This window comes from Neophocaena asiaeorientalis, unplaced genomic scaffold, assembly GCF_003031525.2.
Source record: "Neophocaena asiaeorientalis asiaeorientalis breed wild unplaced genomic scaffold, Neophocaena_asiaeorientalis_V1.1 scaffold14, whole genome shotgun sequence".
Taxonomy (NCBI): Eukaryota; Metazoa; Chordata; class Mammalia; order Artiodactyla; family Phocoenidae; genus Neophocaena; species Neophocaena asiaeorientalis.
Genome location: NW_020175192.1, coordinates 5,151,684 through 5,172,144, shown reverse-complemented (window position 1 = coordinate 5,172,144; position 20,461 = coordinate 5,151,684). Strand labels below are relative to the sequence as shown.

At 55.6% G+C, this 20,461-nt stretch overlaps 1 protein-coding gene across 1 annotated transcript in view; it reads right to left on the bottom strand.

Moving 5' to 3' along the window:
* Positions 1-4,307: 4,307 nt before the first annotated feature.
* FGFR1 (fibroblast growth factor receptor 1) overlaps positions 4,308-20,461 on the bottom strand; it is a 37,643-nt gene continuing 21,489 nt past the window's right edge. The window contains exons 2-15 of the mRNA XM_024764985.1: positions 16,674-16,943; positions 15,211-15,300; positions 14,346-14,536; positions 12,307-12,451; positions 10,109-10,305; positions 9,002-9,147; positions 8,410-8,531; positions 7,862-7,972; positions 7,154-7,344; positions 6,371-6,493; positions 6,164-6,234; positions 5,759-5,896; positions 5,458-5,563; positions 4,308-5,343 (exon numbers count right to left, since the gene is read on the bottom strand). Coding sequence (XP_024620753.1) covers positions 5,167-5,343; positions 5,458-5,563; positions 5,759-5,896; positions 6,164-6,234; positions 6,371-6,493; positions 7,154-7,344; positions 7,862-7,972; positions 8,410-8,531; positions 9,002-9,147; positions 10,109-10,305; positions 12,307-12,451; positions 14,346-14,536; positions 15,211-15,300; positions 16,674-16,943 — 2,078 coding nt within the window. The 3' untranslated portion in view covers positions 4,308-5,166. The remainder of the gene's footprint in view (positions 5,344-5,457; positions 5,564-5,758; positions 5,897-6,163; positions 6,235-6,370; positions 6,494-7,153; positions 7,345-7,861; positions 7,973-8,409; positions 8,532-9,001; positions 9,148-10,108; positions 10,306-12,306; positions 12,452-14,345; positions 14,537-15,210; positions 15,301-16,673; positions 16,944-20,461) is intronic.

Genomic DNA, 20,461 nt, shown 5'->3' with positions numbered 1-20,461 from the left:
AGTGGCTTTGCTGACTCCTGAGAACCAAGGAGAGAACCAATGAACTCCCAGATGTTTAGGCCTTGTTTGCATGTCTTCTTTCTCACTGTGACCAGTCCCTAAAATCCTTATGTTTTGTACCCCGACACTCCAGTCAGAATCACAAGATAACCTAGAACAGCAAGGCTAATTCGAATGGAGCACAAGGACTCATGGAGGATGGAGCGCCCTCTCTCTGGCTTCCTGCCCTCAGCAATGGCATCCATAAAGGACATCCCAGCCAAGACTACCTATGTCTGGTTTCAGATATAAGATCAGACATTTAGTCCTTGGGGCAGTCTTTTGAGGCCTTGTAACCATTCAGATGATGTCAGCACCAAGACCAAGTTCAGACCATTTGGAAAACTATAATTGCAAAGTCCATTTCCCCTGTAGCATTAGGTCATTCCACTGGACCTTGTGTAAGGCCCACCCGCCATGTTGTTTTCCAACAGCTTCGTGTCCTTTAAGGGAGGACATTTTTTGCATAATGGAATCAGCTTGGTGCCTTAGATACCTCTTGTCTCCTCTGGCTTGGTAACCCGGGTAAGAACTTGGGTACCTCCGAAGCCAGTGATGGTGAGTGCCTGACCAACCCTTTCAGACTGACCCATCAGTAGGCACAGTGCCCTGGAAACAAAGTACCTTCTGAGACAGGATGGATATAACGCCCCAGTTAAGTCTTCCTGGATATAAAGAAGAAAAAGCTTCTTGGAGAAGCAAATGGGGAGTTCAACAGACTGGCAATCAGAAAGACTTGGCCGCGGCTTGGCTGTTCTGAGACAGCCCCTCTCGGGCCTGCAGAGGCTGTAGGGATCTGGGAGGCTGCCACTCTTCCAGCACATATGGCTTCCATTAGCCTCCATTTGCTAGGAAACATAATTAAGGGTTTAAGACTTAACCATTTGTTTGTGCTGGGTGTGTGTCTTTCTGGTCTGTTTGTCTTTCACAGACAAGACTATCTGTTAGTCACAGGGGTTGTTAGAGTCTGATATCATCCCTGCGCTACCCAGTAACAAGTATCGTGTCCAGATATTTACGTTGGGTGTCTTCAGTGTTGTCCACACTGAAAAAACTTAACATAATAAATAGGTTGCCCTGCAGCTGACCACCAGCCTTCTTCCCTTGGGGAGTGCTTAGACGGGGAGAGGCATTTCAGCTGTGGGTGATGAAATTGGATTCCTTTACTTGCTGTGAAATTGAAAGCAGTTAGATGGGAGTCAATGGAACCAAGGAAAACTCAAATCTCCCCACCTGGGATCATCTAAATGAGGAATGTCATCAGCATTTCGCAGCAAGGAAATGCACTTTAAAACGCTTCCTAAACCTCCTCTCTGCCTCACCACGTCCTGCCGAGGAACGCCAGTGCCTCGACTATGACGAATCCCGACCGTGCGGCCTTCCGGGCATCTCAGCATTGGCTTCGCAAGGCGATTCACAATAAATTTTCCCGTTTTTCAAGTGATGGTTGTTTAATTAGTTCACATTTCAGGTGTTACACGTGAGAAAGGGATGAGCTAGTGCACTTGCTCCACCCTGTTTCAGCTGGATGCCTCACGGGTGCTGCTGGGCTGCTCTACAACTCTTCCTGGCTTTCCCCATGAGCAGAGTGGGACTGGTTAGCTCAAGGGGTTTGGACCTCAGTTGGACTTCACCCATTTTTGCTTCATAAATAGGCATCTAAGACACTTGACACACCTCTCCTCCCCTTCTTCTGAGAGTCCTCAGAGAGGTCCAGGTTGTTGCTTTGTTTCATCATCGAGAGCACCTGGCTGGTGGGTCCCATGATCGTTAGATGCAGCCCCCCGCTGAAACCGAGCTAGCGGTGTTCTGGTAAATGATTAACACCCAACTCTGGCAGGGGCTGTGGTTGCAGGGGGAGCCCTGATTTGTAGCCTTCGCAGATTACGGTGATGTAAAGACTCCCCACAAGGTTGATTTTCAAGCTACCAACAGGAGGTCACCGAACAATGCAGAGTTGGGAAGAGATGTACACGATCAGCTCAAGACACCATACTTAACAGACCCTAGGCCTCCTGGAGGAACGAGAGACACTTAAACCTCTAATTGGTGCATGCAGCAACTGTATCAGTTCCATGTACCGACACAGGCATCTGGGAGGCAGTACCGTGTAAATGGCCATAAATACTGTTAAGTGCCAACCTAGAGAGAACTTGCCCCAACAGTGTTTCTGAACACCAGGGTTCCTGCCCATCTGGCTCTCAGCAGCTGAGGGAATGGAAGCCTGTCTCCTTCCCCCGCTCTCTACTCTTCCCCACACATGCAGATACTGTGGCTGTACCGGCTGCTAATAATCTGAGTATAACTTTAGGCATTTTCTAAAGCCCAACCCCAGTGGTGATGTCAGGCTTGGCCCTTGTCTCACACACTGAGAATTCTGCTCCAAAAGAAAGGTGTTGGTGGCATCTGACATGTGTGGACCTGCACTGTGCCATGTCTAATCCTGTATTTCGATCATTACAGGTCACACTGGTGATATCGAATAAATGCTCTATAACGTTAAAACCTAGACTAAAGATTTCCCGGTCACCACCAGCGCACAGCTGTAGGTAAGGTCAGACTAACGGAACGTGAAAGCCGACTGGCACGTTACTTAATCTTTGATTCTGGCTTGCTGGCTCCCCCCACTGGCGGCTGATCAACACAGCGACTCTGTTGTCATTGAGACAGATTCTTTCCAGCTGAGGTTTGATCTTACTTACCTGAGATCAATACGGGTACATTAGCGGTGCCCGGGGAAGGATGCTCCCCAGCCTGTAGCAATTAGAAAGGGCGGGAAGGCAGCATCGATCGATGCTGTGGTGACCCCAGGCCCTAATCTTTTAACCCTCAGGAAACCAGACACTCAGTGCCTTGACAGCACGACATCTTCATTAGATAAGCTGGATTCCTTTCCTCGGGAGACCCAATCTGGTCAACTAAGTAAAATGGCCATTTCATTTTCTCTCAGGTCAATTTCACTATCTTTCATTTGCCAGTCAGCTCAGTCTCTCGGGAAATTCATGGGGGATTTCAGTAGTAACAGCGAGGACATCGCTGTTACAATAACAGTGCCTTCTATCTCCCAGCACCTCTCCCGAAGGTACAGAAAGCCCTTTGTAAAAGATCGACCATCCGTCCACACAGCCGTGGGCAGAAATCATCACGGGTTTACAAGGAAAGGCCCCACTAGAAGGTGTCAGGCAAATGGTTTTAAGTGCTAAAATTCATTTCCTGGCTCTGCCAACGTATGCCTTCTTTAAACATAAACACAAATCACGATATGTTGACAGTTGCATATTCATTCACAGAGGAGACCCAGGAGAAGAGAGAACTTTACAACAGTGGCGAGCCCCGCAGCTGCCGAGAAATAGCTCAGAAAGGAAAATTCAGGAGCAAGCCCATTCTCCCGACAGGAATGAAAGCGTACTGGACTTCCTTTTGCACTCAGAAGGAATCCAGCAAAGGGCAAGATTTGGGGGCAGAAGCCGAGTACCAGTAGGCTGAGCACTGAGGTTCCAAGGAGCCAGGACCTACTTGGTGAGGGCAGTACTAACCAGCAGGTGGTGGAGGAAGAAAATTTCCAAGCAGCCAAAGCACAAACATTCAGACAATGTTCTCCCTTTCCTGAGGGCTGGGGTGGAGTTTGTATAGGAAGAACCATAGGAAGCCAAGATGTGTGATAGTCCCAACACACGCAGCCTGATCACACGAATTCAGGAAGCGTGGATGGGTAGGGGGCAGGGGGAATCACGGACACAGAACAGCCTGGGAGGCAAGAAACATGAAGCAAGGGGGCCTGAAGGTAAAGCTCGTCTTAGGGGACAAGTCCTCCTTCACACAGAAGCACGGGCAAAGCCACACCCACACAGAGAGGGGCAGCCCCGCATCTGGGCCTGAGTGCCTGCAGGCCCTCGTCGAATCACGCTTAGCCTACTCGCTGGCTCTTCTGAGGTCGGCCCCCAGCTCCCTGTCTGACCCTCAGACCCCACCTGGCCTCACCCTCTCCCCCGAGGCAATGGTCCGTGGTGGAGAGGGCCGCAGGGCCTGGCCCCAGGCCCAGCTTCTCTGCTCCCTGCCCATCACGCGGCCGTCTTCTTTCCCTGTCTTTCCCAAAGCATCGCAGAGCTAGGAGCCTTGTCCAGAGGCCTCAGTGCAGGACCTGAGGGCAAGAGCCGGTTGGGAGTGGGGACCACAGAGAGCACGCAGTGCCCTCTGGACAGACAGCCCCAGAGCCCGTCAACCTTGCTCCTCTGCAGCTGACATTCTCTCCCGTGTCACACAGCCCGTATAAAAATGAAGCAGCAGCAATTTTTATTGAGGGACCTAAACTGAAAATAGGTTTAGAACATAATTTAAAAAAATAAAACAGCAAAAGTAGCAAAAAATATATGACCTTTTTAAAAACACTTTCCTTTTTTTTTTTCTTTTTTCTTTGTTTTTAACATATAGCAACTGATGCCTCCCAGCCACCAGGAGCATCTTACCCAATGGGTAAATCTCTGGTAACGACCCTTTTAAAAAGACATGTAAATATATACTCAGATTTATACACTTTGTGTTTTCTTCATAGCTATGTACAAAGCCCCTGCTTTGGGGCTGGGCCCCAGGGCCACGACACTGCTCCCAGCCTTTGCGTCCCCATCCTCCGGTACCAGGTATTTGGTCAGCAAAGCAAATTAGTATCGGAATTAATAAGCCACTGGCACCATCCATCTGGAGCAGAGGTCGCCTTCCACGGAGGCCCGAGTGCTGACCACCCCCCCTCACTCCTGCTGTAGCCCGAGGACCGGGCACCTGCCACGGGAACACAGGCTGCACGGAGCAGACAAAACCAACACAGAAAAGCTCGGTCGGCTCTCCCTCGTGTGCTGCCCGTGCCCCCACTGCCTGACCCTCCAGGCAGTGCCAGGCGGCTGGGAGGGGTCCCGGTCCAACACTTGGGACGGAACCAAGTGGCCATCAACAAGTCCCCGCCTCCCTGCTCGTCTGTGTCAGCGGCAGGCTGAGAGGAAGAGGGGAGGGGAGCTCTGGGGCGACAGCTGGCTCCTGCCAGCAGGAAGGGCAGAAAGGAGGCGGTGAGTCCAGCGGGAGCGGGGCTGGGGCCGTAGCTGAGGATGGAGTCCGGGGAGGGGTGCGGGGTGCTAGTCAGCGCCGTTTGAGTCCGCCATTGGCCAGCTGGGCCGGGTGTCGGGGCAGACAGGGCTCCTCGGGCAAGGGCTCGTGAGAGAAGACGGAATCCTCCCCAGAGGAGCAGGTAGAGCTGCGGGTGTCGGGGAAGCTGGGGGAGTACTGGTCCAGGGGCATTGATAGGTCCAGGTACTCCTGTGGGAGGGGACAGAAGGACGCTGGACCCGCACTCTCCCCCCGGCAGCGGCAGGAGGAACTCAGAGAGAACCCGGCCGGCGGGGCCTGAAGGTCTGGGTAGGGCAGCCTCACCTGGTTGGAGGTCAAGGCCACTATGCGGTCCAGGTCTTCCACCAGCTGCTTGAAGGTAGGTCTTTGAGAGGGTACCGCGTGCCAGCAGTCTCGCATCATCATGTACCTGAGGCAGGCCGGTGAGGGCGGGGGAGGGAGGACCAGAGCTGAAAACAAGGCTCAGGGCGGAGGGACCACGGGAGGAGTGACCAGGGAGGGCTGCGGTGTCTGTCTGACTAAGCACCCCTTCTTCCCTCTGCCTGCCCAGCCCATCTCTCCCCCAGGGTCCAGGCCTGGACCCCAGGCATCTTCTCCGGCTTACAGCTCATTGGTGCAGTTACTGGGCTTGTCCATACGATGACCCTCCTTCAGCAGCTTGAAAAGCTCCTCCACAGGGACGCCAGGGTACGGGGAGCCGCCCAGAGTGAAGATTTCCCACAGAAGCACCCCAAAAGACCACCTGTGGAGGAGCGTTCCGGGCACAGAGCTAGGCCACCCTGCAGTCCTTGCTGCTCTCCCTCCCCAGCACGGCAGGCACGCACCCTGAACCCGGCCCCGGCCCCCAACACAAGTCCCTAACCCCAGGGGACTCCAGGGGACCGTGACCTCCGGGAACAGAGTGAAGGGGCACATACAATGTTTTTTTCTCTCAGAGATGGAATGCCAGACTCTACCACCCAGGAAACTCTCTCCCAGCATCCCTGGCAACCGCTTATCTCAGACTCACACGTCGCTCTGGTGGGTGTAGATCCGGTCAAACAAGGCCTCGGGTGCCATCCACTTGACAGGCAGTCGGCCCTGCAAGCAGCACGGGGACACTGGCGGTGGCCCGGGGCAGGCTGGGGCACATGCACGGCTGGACTTGGCTCACCCCACCACAGTGGAGCGGAGCCCCGGGCAGAGGACGGGCACCGAGGGCGGCGCCAGCACTTACGTTGGTCGTCTTTTTATAGTAGTCGATGTGGTGGATGTCACGAGCTAGGCCAAAGTCTGCGATCTTCATCACGTTGTCCTCCGTCACCAGCACGTTCCTGGCGGCCAGGTCTCGGTGTATGCACTGCGGAGCCAGGAAGGGAAGACGGATGGGAGTGAGGAGGGCGGGGCGCAGGGGAGGGTCTGCAGCCGGCTGTGGGCCCGCTCCCCTCGCAGGCCTTCGCCCACCTCACCACTCGACCTCCCCGAACAGTCCAGCTGCCCGCTACGATGGCCCTCGCCCGCACATCAGAGCCAGCCGTCCAAACACCCCCAGCTCTGGGCCCCTCGATCACGCCAGCAAACCCTCCGTATCGACCCCTTTTCCTGCCTCTCCCAGCTCTTAGCTTTGGATTTACACCCAGCAAGCGGAACCTTTCGCTTCTGTCCAGTGTGTATGAGCTCTCACGCCCCATCTCCCTGGGCGAAGCACATCCACACCAGGCTGGGTTCAAACAAAGCAGCATCTACCGAGCACCAAAAGCTGTACTTAAGTCTCGCACAGGACCTCATTTCCCCCCGTAGCCGTTCTACAGTGCAGGCGGTATTATTCTGACTTCACGTTTGAGGAAAAGTAAGGAGGCGGCTGCCTGAGGCTGCACACAGAGTGCCGGTGCAGGGACTGGAACCTAATCCACCCTGACCCCAAGGCCACAAGGCCGCACTGGCTCTCCTGACTCTGACGTCCCCTAAGAGCGGCCCGCACACCCCCCACCCCAGCCAGGGGAGCCTTCAGGAACCACACCTTCTTGGAGGCGAGATACTCCATGCCTCGGGCCACCTGATAGGCACAGGATACCAGGTCCTTGGAGGACAGCTGTTCCTCGGGATGACGGCTGGGATTGTAGCAGTATTCCAGCCCCGGCGGCCTCCGGGCCTGCAGGTACTCTCGGAGGTTGCCCTTGGAGGCGTACTCCACGATGACATACAGGGGGCCTTGGGGACACGAGGACCGAGAGGCCGTCAGGGCCGCCACACAGGCACACGGGCCTAGTTTCACCCCAGGAACTCCGCCCCCAACGGCTCTGGGGGAACTGTGAGCCTGTTCCCCAAGCCTAACCTCCCCTTTTAGGGAACCCCGCAAATTCGTTCCAACTCCCCAAAGAAACCCAGCAAAATCATTCTTCCCTGCACAGTCCAGGAAGTTCCCAAGCAAAGCTGGGGGGCAAGAGCCCTAACCTAGACCACAGTAACTCAGCTGTTCCTGTCCACACAGTGTGTGTGAATCCTGGTACCTGTATGAACCCCAATGGGCACCAGCCCAGACCCTGAGAAACACATTGCAACTACTGCTAAACCAAACTCTCCTCCCAACCCACTTCCCGAAGCGTGGCTGAGAGATGCCGGGTCGCTGACACCCCAGCTAGTTATCTGCTCCCTGACAGACAGGCAGCGGGGTTCCCTCCTGAGCCCCTCCCGACACGGGTGGGAAGCCTGCGGGCTCAGCGCCTACCGTCCTGCGTGCAGGCCCCCAGCAGGTTGATGATGTTCTTATGTTTCCCAATCATCTTCATCATCTCCATTTCGGAGATCAGGTCCGACAGGTCTTTCTCGGTTGCATCCGCTTTATGGACAAGCCAGAGAAGGGAATTGAGACTCGTTTGCTTTGGAAGGGAGGCCGACAGGAGAAAAACTAAGGGAGGGGGATGAAGTGAGCACCCAGGGGTCCCTTTTCTCTGGGACTTGCTTCTCTCCTCCCTTTTTCACATCCAAATTTATCCTCCCATCCCTCTTACGAGAGCCGGTGTTGCCATAAGTGATAATGAGTAGGGCAGAGGCTACGTCAGGAAAATCAGTTGGCAACGGTTGGCAACACCTGATGACAACCCAGGTGGGTGCCAAGGAACAAAGTGAGATCGTAGTGATCTTGGGGTGCAGAATGCCTCCCACTGCCGGACATCCCTAAGCAGGCCACATAGCGGGTGTGGGCAATGGCCCGAGGCCCACAGTTTGCTTGGAAAGGAAAGGGATTGTTTTTGCAGGGACACAAGCATCACTTACACTTCAGCATCTTCACAGCCACTTTGGTCACCCGGTTGGGTTTGTCCTTGTCCAGCCCAATGGCCTCCGCCAACACCACCTGCCCAAAGCAGCCCTCTCCCAGGGGTTTGCCTAAAACCAGTCTTTCGGGGAAACAAAGGGTGGTGGTATAAGCCGGGGGCGGTAAAGTTCAAACCTGACAGGACACCCCATTCCTCCCCGCCTCCACGTAGCTCCCCCAGCGGAGAGCAGAAGGTAGAAATCACCGTTTCTGATGCACCTCCCCCTATCACAGGGGACAGCTGAACTGTCCATCGATCTTTCATCACTGACAGCCCACAAGTACCCTGAGGGCTCAGATGGCACCTTATCCATGTGTGTAGGCCACAGCGCCTGGCATCTGGTGGCACTCACAGCATGGGGACAATGAAGGGGAGGGAAGGAAAGAAGAAAACCAGTGTGTATCCCGACTTCGTCTCTCAGCTTCACCTAACGTCACCTATGTCAGGTCAGGTCTGATGCGACGACCGTCGCTCCCTCGAAGGTCGGAGCACACACCACTGCCAGCGTTAGAATAACAAGTGGGGGTTCCCCAGAAAGTGGAGAGGGTTACCTGTCCCGAGGCAGCTCCCAGCGAGGGTCTTCGGGAAGCTCGTATTCAGAGACCCCAGCCAGCATGGGGGTCCCGCTGGAGGAGAGACGCGAGGGCCGGACCAGCAGGACCCCAGAGTTCATGGATGCGCTGGAGTCGGCCGACACCTACGGGGAAGCGTGGGGTCACCCTTCCAGCGGGGACGGGGATTCCTCTCATCCCCAGTTAGGGCTTTTCGCCAAAGGCAGAGGTATGTACCTGTCATCTGATGCTCCTTCCCCAGCACAGAGTGGCAGAAAGGCCACCGGGGGTCGGAAGACCTAGGTTCTAAAACTGACTTATTTTCCCCACTAGCCTTTCTGGGCTTTGATTTACTCACCTTTCACATGAGCGTTCCAGACTGACATTGTGTATCTTACCATTGCAGTAGCAACTCTATTCTTGTCCCCATTCTTTGTGAAAACCCTGCCCCGGATTACGGATTCCTGACTCCCAAAGCTCCTTCCAGAATTAACCCAGCTCTTAGCGAAGGTGGCCTCCTTTCACACACCTTCACCCTCCGTTCCATTTCTGGGATGAGGGGTGCACAGGAGAGGGAGGGCATCTTGGGACCCAACTCAGGTCCTCTCCCCCACTCTGTACCTTTGCACCTCTATTCTCCTCACTTTTCAATTTTTTTGGCCACGCCTTGTGGCTTGTGGGATCTTAGTTGCTCGACCCAGGATCGAACCCGAGCCCTTGGCAGTGAAAGCGTGGAGTCCTAACCACTGGACCGCCAGGGGACTCCCCACCTTTGCACCTCTAATGGGCCCTGGGGGGCAGTTCAAACTCGCAGTACCAGCTGTGCACTCAGCCCAGCTAGAACTGTCTTCCAATCCACATGCCGGGTGAGCAGGTCACCGTGGCTGGGGTAAGATGGGCTCACGGACCAGAACAGCTTGGAGCCTGACTTGGAGCACTTGGGACAGGACATTCCCCTGCCCTGGCCCAGAAGCCAAAGCCCGAAGCAGTTGGCTGGGCACCGTGGTGAGGACAGGGCATTAGAGGGTCCCGGGGAAGGCCCCAAGGCACGGGGATGGCGCACAGCATGAGACAGAGTGTGCAAACCCCCCATCTACTTTCTGTTACCTGTCTGCGCAGAGGGATGCTCTTGGCCAGCTTGTGCACGGCCATCTGGCTGTGGAAGTCACTCTTCTTGGTGCCACTCTTCATCTTATAGATGATGACAGACCCCACCATGCAGGAGATGAGGAAGGCCCCCGTGCAATAGATGATGATCTCCAGGTACAGGGGCGAGGTCATCACCGCCGGTCTCTCTTCCAGGGCTGGGTCAGTGCGAACAGGGTGTTAGTGGGCTCGGGGCGGGGCCCGTCCACTAGGGTCCCAGCTCCATGAGAAACTCAACACCCATCTCCTTTCCTCTGGGAATCTTCAGGGCAGAGAAGAACCAAGCCAGGTCCCAGCTAGGATTGGGGTTCTGCCACTGAGCACACATCAGACGTTCTGTGATCGCTGAGGCTTCCTGATCCTGACTCGTATCCCAAGAGGGATGGACTGTATCTTGCTACCCGAAGCCCATCCTCATGAACTCAGGAGCCCTCCTTGCTCAGCGGGACGGCTGGGCTGGAAGGGTACCTGGTGCCCTGCAAGAGATGGCTGAGAACTCACTTGTGCTAGATGCCTTCCAGAGTGTCCCCATGAAAACTCGGCCCTTCTCTGCAGCGCCTGAGCACTGTGTCCCCCTATCACAGGGGACAGCTGAACTGTCCATCGATCTTTCATCACTGACAGCCCACAAGTACCTTGAAGGCTCAGATGGCACCTTATCCATGTGTGTAGGCCACAGCGCCTGGCATCTGGTGGCACTCACAGCATGGGGACAATGAAGGGGAGGGAAGGAAAGAAGAAAACCAGTGTGTATCCTGACTTCGTCTCTCAGCTTCACCTAACGTCACCTGTGTCAGGTCAGACGTGTGAATATCCACACCCCGCCAAACCACAGGTAAAACTAACTTAATTTCCAAATACGTCTGGACTGCTAAAGATGGAAAATGTAAACTTCTCTTAAGACTTCTACTCACAGGTCTAACTCCTAAAGCTGAAGCAGGACATGGAGGGGGGTTGTTTTATTCTCTTCTCCGTTTAGAATCTCGCCCTTCCCATCCCCACAGAAGCCCGTGCAGTTTAAGCCCCCTTTCCCTCCCACGCGGAGGCTGGGAGGGTTCCAACCAGCACCACTTCACAGAACACACATTCCCCACGAGGGGAGGGTCCCTCTCCCCCCACAGCTCTCCACCCACTCCTCCCCTTTTAAAGACCCCCGCCAGCCACAGGGGCCAGCACCCCGAGGACCTCCCCCGGGAGGCCCCAGGCATGACCCCAAAGGAGCCCAAAGGGAACCTCCCGAGGCCTGACAAGGGGACAGCAGTGCTGATAACAAGGAGAAGCGGTTCTGTTTTTCCTCTTTCCCCAGCGTCGAGAAACACAGACAACCAACTGGGAGCACACACAGGACAAAGACAGCGACGAGGAGAAAAACAGAACGCTTCTCTCCCTCCAGCGGGGGTGTTATCAGAGGAGGAGAGAGGGAGAGAGGAGACAAGAGGACAGAGTCTGCAGGAACCAGAGCAGCACAGCGCACAGCCCACGTGCAGGCCCTGCAGAGGCACCAGCCCACCACCCCGAGCAGGCTGCAGGCTCCTGCCTTCCCGGACCAGCGCACACACCTCCCCTCTGGAGAGAGGAGACGTCGGAGCCAAGGAGGATAAATGGGCACCATCAGGCCCCCTGTGAGCCTGGGAAAGGACTCGCTCGATGCAGCTCCAGTCCACTGTCTGGGTCTGGGTGGAACCTCGCTCACCGTGAGGTGGCAGCATGGGAGTTAGGAGAGCATGATCCTTGCCAAGAGCAAGCCCCTCGTTCCAGGGTGCCTACGTTCGGTTACAGGGGGAGCGGGCCTTTCTGAGACTTTCGGGGGGTGCTGGCGATAAAGGATCAGACAAGCTAAGGAAGGCCGCCGGACCCAAGGAGGGAAGGAGCCTGCCCTGGAGGAGAGCCCAGCTGCAGGTTAAATCCAGATCCCACGCATGCATCACGCTGGCCCAGGGGAGAGCCAGAGGCAGGCACACAGGTGGGACACCTCCGCGTTCCTGCATCCCGAGGAAAGCACCTGTGTGGCCCGAGAGGATTCGACCTGCAGAGCCGGACAAATTGCTGGAGCCACCTGCTGGCCCTCGGAGCCCGGCTGTGTCTCCCCCAGCCCCGCGATGCATGCTCCCCCCGTGCCCATGGCGAGGGCAGGACATCGAGAGAAGTACAGTGTATACCTTCCAGAACGGTCAACCATGCAGAGTGATGGGAGAGTCCGATAGAGTTACCCGCCAAGCATGTATACTCCCCCGCGTCCTCAAAGGAGACATTCCTTAAGTGCAGCACCTCCATCTCTTTGTCGGTGGTATTAACTCCGGCCGTCTAGAAGAGACAACGGAAGCAACATGGACAAGCCCGGGACCTGAGACCTCTCAGAGGTGCAGAGGGAGGGAGGGAGGGAGGGAGGAAGAGGAAAAGGAAAAAACAAAAACAACAAAAACAAAAACAAAAACAAAAACAAAACCAGAGGAAGAAATGCTCCCCAGCGTCTCCTTTGCAACAAGGAACAAACAAAAACCACCAGGCAGCGCGAGACCTGTTAGAAGAAGAGAGTGGGACCCTGAGGAGGAACTCGGCAGACCTGAGACGACACGAATGGCTGGTTACACCCGTCACCAGACGCTGGCAGCCCCGGCCCGGCCCGGCATGCGGAGGCGAGCGCATGGAGAAATGGGGCCCGGAGCGTGGGGGGCTGTTTGGTTTCCAGAGGGCACACACAGGAGGGATGGAGAGGGCGGCAGCCACACACGCACACACGCCCGTGGACGCTGGTCCACTCTTCTCTCCATCACTCAGACCCTCCGTCTGCATGACCAGCCGGGACGCACCCCACACACCGCCAAGGAACACACACAAGGCACAAGAGGGGGCGACACCAACACAGAACCAAACCAAACCAGCCTCCCAAGGCCGGGTATTTTTCCATGGCTCCGGGCACTAGAAACACAGCAGGGTAACAGGGGGAGTGGGGCGCTGGCCTCCCCACCTGCCCCAGCAGCTCGGGGCCTCAATCGAACTCCCAGCACAGGGGTCCCTCCAGCTCCCCGTTACCTTTTGCCACAGGTCTGGTGACTGTGAGCCACGCAGACTGGTTAGCTTCACCAATATAATTGGAAACCTTACACACATACTCCCCGCTCTGGGCCTCTGTCACATTGAACAGGGTCAGCACCTCCGCATCCGAGCTATTTATCCCCGAATGCTGGAACAGACGAACGACACGCCATCAGTTGGGCCAACACTGAGATGTGGCTGTATTTTGCTCCCATGCGGGCCCAGGAGCTAAGGCAAAGGGAGGCTGAAGTGAGACTCGCCATCTTCCCCTTGTTAGGACAACACAAGTGGACTTTGAAAGTCCAGAGCAGTTGACCAAAAAATAAACTAAAGAAAAAAATCACTGCCCCCAAGCAAACGTTCCGTTTGTGTTAAACCCCCTCCTCCAGGACGAGGGCAGGCACTGTGAATGGAGAGGGCGGCCAAGGCCAAGGCCAAGGCCACGGCCCCGCTTCCTACATGGCAGTTTCAGCACCCGAGGTGAAGAGCGGGGTGGCCGGTAAATCTCTGAGATGGCCAAGCCCGGGAGGATGAGGTCTAATGCTGGGACCAGGAGGGAAACCACTTTCCCAGCTTCTGGTGACTTCCTGTTGCAAGATCCACTGGAGAATTAGGCAATTAGCTTCCCTGGATTAATGGAGCATTCAGGGACAATCAAAGTCTGGGGGTGGGAGGAAAAAGGAAGAAAATGCCAATTACTCCTGAAACCGCTGAGGACTGACCTGTGGCCTTTGCTCTTCCAACCCTACCTAAGCCGTGCCTGTCATTCAGCCCACGTGCCAGAAAGAACGTGACTTGGGAACCAGGGCAGAGACTGGGTGATGCTGCCTAGAAAGGCTGTGGTCATGGGCAATGGAAAAGCAGGAATGCCAACGCCTTCCTGGAGTAGCTGACCCGAAAGCTTGGGCACAGTCACTGTTGATGCTCTTTAGAAACCAGCAATGCCCACCCCCAGCCCTCTGTGCCCCTCACGCCTCCACCCGTGACCTGCCACTGGTCCTGCGGAATGTGGCTGGGTCCCCATTGAAGATGGAGCCTGTATCCAAAGAGAAGGGATGGGGCCCCATCGTGGGCACTGAGCCTGACCACAGCAACCTGGGCCCCGGGAGATACAGGCCTCTTTCTCAGAGCCCAGCCCACGGAGACTGGGGCCAGGGATTACCTTCAAGATCTGGACATAAGGCAGGTTGTCCGGACCAATCTTACTCCCATTCACCTCGATGTGCTTTAGCCACTGGATATGGGGCTGCGGGTCGCTGTACACCTTACACATGAACTCCACATTGCTGCCCAGGGCCACTGTCTTGTTGGCTGGCAACCCTGCCTGCAGGATGGGCCGGTGAGGGGACCGCTCTGTGGAGGGAGGGAGGGGAGAGGCTCGTCAGGCTCTGCCACGGCTGCTCCTGGCTGAGATGCTGACAGAGGGCACCCCAAAGGCCACCAAAGAGAAGCACTCCGGGACCTCAGCCCAGCCTACCCGTCCTTAGCTAAAATCACAGTCACTTAGACGCTTGCTGTTCAAAGTGTGGTCCAAGGGCAGCAGCGGCAGCATCACCGGCTTGTGAGAAACATCGAACCTCAGACCCAACCCCAGACCTCCTGGACCGGAAGCTTCTTTTTACAAGACCATAGCCTCAAAGCCGAAGCAGAATGCTGGCTGGGAAACTCTTTGCCTTAAGGTTGCTAGAGAATGAGACTCAGAACCTCTAGAAGGAAGAGGCTGCAGTCACAGCACCCAGAGGCGTGACATTCTTCCTAGTGTCTCATGCAATGCCTGGAGTCTGCATTCACCTGGGGACTGTCCTCTCTGAGCCTCTCAGTCTGCTCTTCCGTACAGTGGGAACAACAGCGCCTCTTTTTGGATGACGCCTGCACAGACCCGGACCCCCGAGGGATCCCAGGGCCAAGCACTGTGACCCCACATGCCCCCTCCTCCCCTTCTCCAGACAATCACCCAAGCGCCCCTCTTCCCGTTCAAACCCAACACCCAGGCCCAAAGGGCAGTAAGGTAGGAAACAGTGTCTCACGCATACGGTTTGGTTTGGTGTTATCTGTCTCTTTCTCCTCTGAAGAGGAGTCATCATCGTCATCATCGTCCTCCGAGGAGGGGAGAGCATCTATGGGAAGGAGAAGGGGGTACTGACGTCCCTCCAAGGGAACAGGGGCTGGCGAGATTCCCATCCAATCAACAGCCACCCAAGGAACACAAAGGCCAGTCCAGTTATAGATGACCGCAGCTACCCCTCCCCATACTGTCCCCCGGTCCCACTCCTCCCTTAGTGCCTGTCCCTCGGAGGGAGAGACATGGTTTATTTAAGAACTGCATGCTCTATGCGTGTCGCCCTCCTCCACCGACCCCAACGCCCTGCCCTCCTCTGCCCAGAAGAAGCCTTTACACTGGGCAGCTCCATGGCGGGCAGGTGGGCTCTCTTCAATTTAACTCCACCCTGCATTCAGAGGCTCACTCAACTCAGCATCGCCTGGATGCGCAGGGTCTCAGAACTAGCAGCCAGGGAACCTGTGTCCTCCTTTGGAAACCCAGATCTAGGCACTGCGGCCAGAAGCCATTTCCGAAGCCATGGGCTGAACGACGTGGAGTTGGATTTTTCCTAGCATGCATCTGCTGAGGTCTGGGAGCTGCCCTTCTTAACCAGAGCAGACAGGGAGCCCACAACACAGTCCGCAGCTGCCAACACCTGTCCCCAACAAGTATCCACCCCTTTTAGCATGTGGTCACCAATCAGGGTTCATGCCAGATCTTTTTCCAGTCCTTTCTAGTGCTTTTGGGGGTCTGGAGGGAAAAAAAGGAGGCAAGTCCCTCAGTTAGGGGCAGGTTCTAGATGATGCCCGGGGGAGGAGATGCCAGGCCCGCACCCGGGGACGCACAAACGGCATAAAGACAATTTCAGCTCTACCTTATTTAATCCTAAGGTTTTGTACAAGTCGCATCCTACAAGTGGCAGATCCCCAAAGTCACAGAGCCCTAGGGTTCCCTGGCTGCCCTAACAGCTCTGGAAGCCGGAGGACAGATGTTTTCCGTCAAGCCGTGGATACGGCGGCGCACCTGGATCATCCCCCATCACCCGGGGACCTCACCACGTATGCGGGGGTGCTAATTACTAAGCCAAGTACCAAGTCCAAATGGCCAGGGAGCGAGAGGGTGGAAGTTGCCTCGGCCCTCGTAGCACCCGGAGGACTGGGCAAGCTGTGGTGGAGAAATCACAGTGTCTCACTGCCCCCGATGTGTCAGCAATCACCTCCGAGGTAGGTCCCGGAAGCCCCTGCTCTCTGGCCTGAGGCCGGCACCACGGGTCACCCCTGAAAGCTAAGCCACGCGGCGGGCAGGGAGCGATGTTAGTGGGCAGCAGCTTCTGCAGCAGAGTAGGGGCAGATCACAGCCGGGCAGAGGGCCTGCCTCCCCCCGAACCCAGCAGACAGGGTTGGAGGGCAGGGGGTCTGAGGGAGGGGGAGAGCGGGCTTTGCTACCAACCTGAGACGTTGACGGAGAAGTAGGTGGTATCGCTGCCCGAGGGGCTGCTGGTCACGCAGGCGTAGAGGCCGGAGTCGGCGGGCACGGAATCCCGCACCTCCACCTCCTCCCCCGTGATGCGGGTGCGGTTGCTTTCCACCAGCTGCACCCCGTCCCGCAGCCAGTTGATGCTCTGAACATCGTCCCGCAGCCGACAGCGGAGCTGCAGCAGGTCACCGGGGTGGACCAGGAGGGACTCCACTTCCACGGGGGCTCCCCAGGGCTGGGCTGCTGCCGCCACAGGGGCCGGGAAGAGGAAGCAGGGTGGGGGGGAGGGGGGGAAAGACAAAGGGCATTATGCCAGCCGCACTGAGTTGCAGCATCCCAGGGGCTACGGAGCTGGGGAGGGGGGAATGGGAAGACGGGTCAGTCGGGAGACGGCTGGCTACCTGGGCACCCCCATCGCTTCTTCTCCACCCCACTCCTCCAGAGGGCAAAGGAAGAAAGAGGCAAAGTTAGGAAGCAGCTGCAGCAGCATTAAGCGGTTCAGGGTTCATTTCTCTCCATCCTCGGGGGGCAGCCGGCCCTTCCCAGGACCCCTGTGCGTCCAGAGTGTCCCCTCCCCACACACTCAGCTCTTTGCCAAGAGTGGCCGCTTCCCGGAGGAACACCCCGTTTGTTTCTGGCTGGGGCAGCCTTACCCCTTTCCCTCGGAACCGTTGAACAAGCCCCCCTGCCACAAACCCAGCAGCCCCGATCCACGTGGGGGGCAGTTTGTCATGGGGGGTGTCTGGGTTCAAGTCATTCAGCACTGGGGGGTCTGAGCCCCGCAATGGGTCTGATACACAGGGTGCATATGTGGGAGAGACAGCTCAAGGGAAGGTCAGCTCAGGGGAGCCTCTAGCTAACAGGTGTTGGGCCAGAGGATTCGGACCTTTTGACTATATTAGGAACGGAGGCCGGCAGCTGCCACAAAACCCACACTTGCTCTGGCAGCAAAAGCCATTGCACACAGAGCTCCTTTCTCCTCGTCCCACTGCAGGGCTCCCCCTCTCCAGCCCCCCACCTTCCTCTCCCCTGCCCACCCCCGACACACGGGCACACACATCTACTTCCCCTCACCTCTCCTTCCCCAGAGTCTGGGGATCCGCACACCCATCCCTCTCCACCAGCAACACTGCACTCACGCTAACAAGAAGGCCTAAGGCCGGACACAGAAAGAGGCCACCATCCCAGGTGGACCCCTCTGCACTAACAAGGGGGAAGCACAGCTCCTAGTTCCTCTTGGGACGTGCAAGCCTGCTCTCGGCATCTTCTGTCTACTGTCCATCGCCCACCAGAAGAACACACCTGCTGCAGTTCCTGTCTACCACCTGACTAGTTTCTGCTGCCTTTTGGAACCTTCTTTCTTTCTCACCATGGGTTCATCACCAGAGGCTCGCCAGGGGGCCCCCTGCCCTGCAGGCCCCTGATGCGCGAGGCTCTGAAACGCACCTGGCCCTACTGCCCTGCCGGGCCTTGCATCTCTGCCTGGCTCTGTCCACACACCCTCCGGTTCTCAGCCTGGCTGGAAACTGCCTCAAACCCTTCCTCTCTTTTTTGTTTGTTGTTTTGGCCACGCTGCCACGTGGGATCTTAGTTCCCCGACCAGGGACTGAACCCGCACCCCCTGCATTGGAAGCTCAGAGTCTTAACCACTGGACCACCAATGAAGTCCCTCAAAGCCCTTTCTGACTCCACTCTGGGTCAGGTGCTCTCCAGGGACTGAACCCGCACCCCCTGCATTGGAAGCTCAGAGTCTTAACCACTGGACCACCAATGAAGTCCCTCAAAGCCCTTTCTGACTCCACTCTGGGTCAGGTGCTCTCCCTTCTCACTTGTCACACTGAAGGAAAGTCCCCTTTCTCGACTGGGTTGTGAGTGTGGGGACGTGTCACATTTACCTTCAAATCCCAGCACCCGGTAGGGCCCTGGCACATGACAGCTGGCAATAAATGCACGCGGAATGACGTAACAACGATGCACTGTCTCTTCATCATCTCCCCTTCCAAACTCCCTCTTCTCCTTCACCACCTCATTTTAGAAAACTCTTTCTAAAGTCCCAAACCGGTTCCTTCTAGAAACCTCACCAATGAAGAAATGAGTGTCCTGGGAGCCAAGGACTAACAGTAGTTTTGCTCAGAGGGGCCTCGGATAAGGCTCAGAGGCCAAGGCTGCAGGCCCCGGCACCCTTCGACCCAAGGGCTCTGTCTTAAATATTGGGCAAACATGGAGTCATCAGAAAGGACGTGCTGCTTTAAAAGGCTTTGAAAACCACTAGGCCCGCACTCATTTATTTCTGTGAGTCACGTCACCAAAGGTGAGCAGACCACACAGCTCATTAAATATAAGCTTTTGTGGGTCTTGAAAAAAAAGTTATTCTTTCCATTTTTAATGGTTTGTGGTTTTGCCAAAAGAAGGCAGAAGAAAAGCCGTTCAGACTCAACCCTTAAGGAGAACAGAAGACGCTCCTGTGGGTCAAATCTTATTTCCCTGCAATGACCTCACTGATTAAATATTTTGCAGCTCGTGATCTGTACCAGCCGTTGGTCAAACAGTAAACTCCGGTAAACTCAAATTCTTAGCCTCTGGCATCACAGCCTATTTTGACAGGTCCCAGAAACAAAAAGGTAGCAAGGAGCACACGGGCGTTTCCCCAGGAGAAAGCAGCAAATGGAGACTGGTCCTGCTGAGACCAAGCTCTGGCTGATTCCAGCTTGGATCCTAAACTTCCCGCTCATTCCAGCCAGGACGTGCGAACAAAACTCTTGTACGTGGTCCATTAAAGCCTCAAGAGCGGCTTTCTTGTCCCTGCTGCTGGAGATAAAGCTCCCCCTGATGTTCCAGGCCCTGGTGAGCTAGTCCCGTTCATTCTCCCGATCAATATCTTGTACCGTGTAGAGGATGTATTCTAACCCCGTGCTTGGCATTCAACACTCGTCACAGTCTGTTCCCACCTCCACATGCGACCTCGTCCCCACTTTTTGCTCCAAGTCTGAATGTTTCCTGCACGAACTGCCTTACTTCTGCCCCACGATGAAACTTACTTCTGCTCAAGACTGTCGGGCATCTCTCTGGAGCCCTCCTACCCACCTACTCAAAGTGTACCATCCGAGACACCCAGGAAGCCTTCTGCTGGCACGAGTGTCTCTACCCTCATTTTCTGTACAACAGTAACCGTCTGAACCACAAAGATGCACACTCAGTTCCGTACCGTGTTGCACTGGTGCTTTTTCGAACAACTTTATTGAGATGACAATTCACATACCATAAATTATTACTTATTCACGTAAATTCACCCATTTAGAGTGTATCATTCAATGCTTTTCAGTATATTCACTGAATTATGCAGCAATGACCACCATCTGACTTTAGAACATTTGCATCACCCCCAAGAGAAACCCTGTACCCGTCAGGAGTCACTCCCTGTCCTCTCCCCCTCCCCCAGTCTAGGCAACCACTGATCTGCTTTGTCTGTATAGATGTGCCTACACTCGATAGTTCATATCAATGGATCTGTACAATATACAGTCTTTTGTGTCCTCCTTCTTTCTTTGAGCATGTTTTCATGGTTCTTCCATGTTGTATCATGTCTCAGTACTTCATTCCTTTTAACGGCCAAATAATATTCCATTCAGTGGATGTACCACATTTTATTAATCCATTCATCCGTTGATGGAAATTTGGGCGCACTGTTTCCTAACTGTCAAAAGGGTCCATGTCTCGCCTAAGAAACAGCCAGCAACTCAGGGCAGAATTGCCTATCATAG